The sequence below is a fragment of the Wolffia australiana genome, chromosome 17, assembly GCF_029677425.1.
Source record: "Wolffia australiana isolate 7733 chromosome 17, ASM2967742v1".
NCBI classification, from domain to species: Eukaryota; Viridiplantae; Streptophyta; class Magnoliopsida; order Alismatales; family Araceae; genus Wolffia; species Wolffia australiana.
This window is the reverse complement of record NC_135851.1, coordinates 10,624,282-10,628,411: the sequence shown is the minus strand read 5'-3', so window position 1 is coordinate 10,628,411 and position 4,130 is coordinate 10,624,282. Positions and strand designations below refer to the sequence as shown.

Below are 4,130 nucleotides of genomic sequence, written 5' to 3'. Positions count from 1 at the left end.
AAAAATAAAAAAAGAGACAACTCTTATAGTGGTATTTTATCACATACTCCACTTTAGCACTTGGCTAACAAGAAGAAATATTTAGATTTTCAGTAAAAGTAGAATCAATAACACCTAACACAGGAAAATCAAATATAATTTTTGTTGAACCCTAATTCACCTCCTCTTCAGCATAGGGCTCAATCCCCAAAACCTACACTAATATACCAAGGCGACAAACTTATAATGAACGAATTAATATAAGGTAACTAGTTGATTGACTTTGGTTTACATTCTCATTTATTTGTTACTGGAGAGTGATCATAAATGAATGAAATTTGCAATAATTGTTCTTACAACCAACTTGAGATCGCTCAAGATTGCTACTTCCATAGTTCCATGTGAGCAAAAACTTCAAAGAACGCAAAAAATCGAAAAGGGTATAGTCTATATAAGCGCAGTATGCTGTCAGTGTGATTGCTGGCGTAGAGATGGCGATATCCAAGCTGGGTCTTCTCCGGAACTCCGTCAGAGCAATCTTCAACAGCGGGAGCGGTGGGATTTTCCCCGTCAGGTGCCTCTCTACAGCCGCGTCCGGCGATCCGGCTGAATCTTTAACAGATTCTATCGTTGATCCTCCGGAAGGTACCATGGTTGAAGATTTTTCGTAGATTTCGGTGGTTTCAATTCTTTGACTGAATGATTTCTCTAGCCCTTTATGCGGTGCAAACCCTAGTTTTAAAAGGGTCAATGACGATGGCGATCTCAGCGCAGGAAAGTGGAGTGGTTTTCCTCAGTTATTACTGAGGTTGCTGCGCGTTTTCCTTATTGAATGAATCTTTGACAATTTCTTGTTTGGTTCGCGCACCTGCAACGAAGGATCAATCTAGCATTTTTCATCTGACGGAAGAGCCCTGTCATGGGAATGAATCTTCTTCGGATGTCTCATGTATTTGTATCGATTGAAGAAAGTAGCACGAACTAATTAACTTTACTTCTACATAAAATGGAACGGAATGGAATGGCTATGAGAAAATTAATCAAAATTTACTGCATCAAGCCGTCAGGATCGGTTGGAATCTCTTCGATTTTTACCATCCAGTATTTTCTGAATCTGTTGTATCGTTTGATTAACTATAATGAGCTATGCTTGTTAGCCTTAATTTTCATGTTAAATGTCTATATTTTTTAATATATGAATTCGATTTCTTTCCTTTGCAAGGTCCATGCTTCGCAAGGATAAGGAACATTGGTAGAAGTACGTTGAAAACTGACATCATCCACCACTTTGAAGGCAGTGGCTTGACCGAAGATGACCTTAAAATTGAATACAACAGGAATTTCGATCCAACTGGAATGTATGATTATTTTTACTATATTTTATTCCTAAAATTGTTCCCTTGGAAATAATGGGTCTTTCGGTTTTTTTCCTTTATGGGATCAGCCTGGCGCAATTTCCTTCACGATCGTCATATAATGCTGCTGGCAGACAAAACACAAAGAAGGGTCAGCCATACGCCATGATGCCGGTGAGATTACTTCCTGAATACTCTGTGACACATGTTAATACTAATCCTATGATACTTATTTTCTGGTTGTGGTTATTTTTTTAACTTACTCTCAAGATCGACCGAAAACTGTGGGACCTTCAGACTTCCTATTATGGGAAAACAGTAAGCTAGCCTCTCTCCTGAGTAATTTTCTTTATTTCTCCATTATCTTGTGTACTGTAAAATTGACGCTGAGATCATCGTAGAAAAAGTAAACATATTCTCTCAGCCTTGTTTAGTATGTTACATCAGGGTCATTTTGTTTTATATTTACTGCAGATATCATCATTTTGGAGTAATTTAATGGTTCTTTCTATCATTTTGATTATTATTTTTCCGTGCTGTGATGGGTATGTGGATATTTTTAAGGTACGGGTAAAAGTCCCACGCAATGCCATTGCAGAGGACATTGAGAGGATATTCCACGGCTGCAACTACGATGGCTCTGCCACTGAGATCTTCCTTAGGTCAATGAAATGGCCAGATCTTTCCTTATAGTCTGGGCTGTTGTGTGGGCGTCCTGTTGACGTTTTTTTTCTATTGGTCAGGCCTGGGCCAGAGCCAAAAGAGCCCATTAAAATGGCTCTTGTTCGCTTTCCAACTCGAGAGGAGGCGATGACGGCGGCCCGGCTGCGCAACCGGAGCTTCTGTCTTAACAGTCACGTGATCATGCACGTGCTCCAATGAGGGGATACTTCCCGAAGGTTTGGCCTTTTGGTTCTGGGTCTTTGTTGAATTCACAGTAGAGGCCTTCCAAAGCTTACTTTTACTGGAATAACTTCAGAATTGAATTTTTTCCATGTGCCTTTTTTGTTTGATTTTCTTAGCCATTCAAATGTTCTTGCTATTTAAAGCAAGTGAACCAGTTGCCGTCGTTCTCTTGATGCTGATAGTGACCTAATATCAAAGAACCCTTGACAATATTAAATTGATTTATACTAAGTTCTTGCTTGACATGTTAAGTTTCAAATCCCCAGCGTGTATCCATCAAGCATCATAACAAAATAATGAGGTCCGGCGTTAAAGAGTCTAACCATATTCATTGATATTGGGAATGTTGAAGCGAAAAAATGTTTGGTTGGGTAATATAACGCCGTCAACCTAAAAATTGATTGATTTAACAAGGTCGTTGAGTTGTATGAAAAATATTTTCAGGGTATTTCTGCCGAAGAAATGCACCATTTGTGAAATTGATATTTCGACTTAAATGACTGTGTCATTTTTTTTTGAATCAGGCTATATTAACCATGGTGCTGTCATCTCATGTGTTACAAGGGATTGATAATTGAATTTAAAGACTAGTATTCTAGTTAAGTGTCTTAGTCATAATGTATCCATTGCTCTGAGTGATAATCTAAGGGACGTCAACTTTCAAACCAGGCCAATATGGTTCTTTGTTATCGCTTTTGTTAATTAAGTCCTGCTAAAAAAAAAAAAGTAAAAAAAAAATTAAGTCCTGCTAAAGTGGCCAGTTTCTTGCAAGCCATTTGGTTACCAAACTAAGAAATATCCTAGTGAGGTCTGTGGGATCTGAAGGAAGCTGCCTTCTAAAAGATATATGTTGTAAAGGATGTGTTAGTGCCCATAGATGAAGAGGACGATATTCTTTTGAAATTTAATCCTTTCTATTTCATGTTTGAGTCCAATTTTCTTCCAATTCCTTGTACCTTGTCTCCTACAAAAAAGTGGCTCAAAGAATAAATTAATATTCAAACAAAATTGGCTCAAAGAATATATTCATGATGTGTTTAAGTACAAGTCAAAAAATAAAGTAGAATAGTTAGAACAAGCGTCCTAGGTTATTATCGTTTTTCAAAATAAAATGAAATCTATGAACTAATTTCATTGTTATCATTTTTTCAAGGTCATCGAAGAACATAAGAAATATAATAGATTATTTTTTAGCCCAAGATGAACGTTAACATGAACTGATTTTAACCTGAACTTGAATCAAAATAGGTAAATTTGACACACAACAAAGTAGGTATAAGTGTTAGCAGAATCTGAACTTCGTTCAGAAACATGAAATCATCTGAAAGAGGCTGATTAAGTGTATACGACAAAGAATATCTTTTATTTATAAAAATAGTTACGTTGGCTTTGGACAATAGAGTATATAAAATTACTGATATGGATATGAAAAGGCAAATTCAATACGTAGCAAAATGCCATTTGTATCACAAAAGGAAAAATATATAAATAAATAGTTTTTATAACAAATAAATGCGAGAAAAGAGGACTTATCAGAAAGAGAAGGGACAGTAAAAAGGGCTGTGATAAAAAAATATTAAATTAAATGAGAGAGACAGTTCATAATGTGTGGAACTGTCGAGGAAGTGTTTAGGATATTTATGCCAGTTTATTTTTATTTTTCATTGGTTATCGATACTATAAACACCACATAAAAGTAGAAAAGTATAATGTAAAGACAAGCGGACACATTTTGTCTAAGATACTCCACAATTTATTTGGTTATGAGATATCCTATTCTGTATAACCTTATTTAAAATATGAGAGTTATGATTGGCGCAAAAATTACCTGCTTTTTGAAAAAAACACAAAAATAATTCTGCACACATTCAAGGGACGCTTGTAGACATC

General features: G+C 36.1%; 1 protein-coding gene across 2 annotated transcripts; it reads left to right on the top strand.

The window, feature by feature from the left end:
* Positions 1–376: 376 nt before the first annotated feature.
* LOC144714563 (Ribosomal protein S24e family protein) lies at positions 377–2,347 on the top strand. Of its 2 annotated transcripts, XM_078589326.1 has the most exons (6): positions 380–624; positions 1,202–1,337; positions 1,424–1,508; positions 1,605–1,652; positions 1,899–1,996; positions 2,078–2,347. In XM_078589326.1, the coding sequence occupies exons 1-6, from the start codon at positions 471–473 to the stop codon at positions 2,214–2,216; spliced, it is 660 nt and encodes a 219-aa protein (XP_078445452.1). In that variant the 5' UTR covers positions 380–470; the 3' UTR covers positions 2,217–2,347. The 2 variants fall into 2 exon arrangements, with proteins under 2 accessions (XP_078445453.1, XP_078445452.1); XM_078589327.1 differs by lacking the exon at positions 1,605–1,652 and having other exon boundaries at positions 377–624.
* Positions 2,348–4,130: the final 1,783 nt, after the last annotated feature.

Coding starts and splice junctions, on each gene's coding strand:
- LOC144714563 (XM_078589326.1), top strand. CDS start 471: ATGGCGATATCCAAGCTGGGTCTTCTCCGGAACTCCGTCAGAGCAATC. Junction 1,338..1,423: donor AATTTCGATCCAACTGGAAT/GTATGATTATTT, acceptor TTATGGGATCAG/CCTGGCGCAATTTCCTTCAC. Junction 1,997..2,077: donor GCCACTGAGATCTTCCTTAG/GTCAATGAAATG, acceptor TCTATTGGTCAG/GCCTGGGCCAGAGCCAAAAG.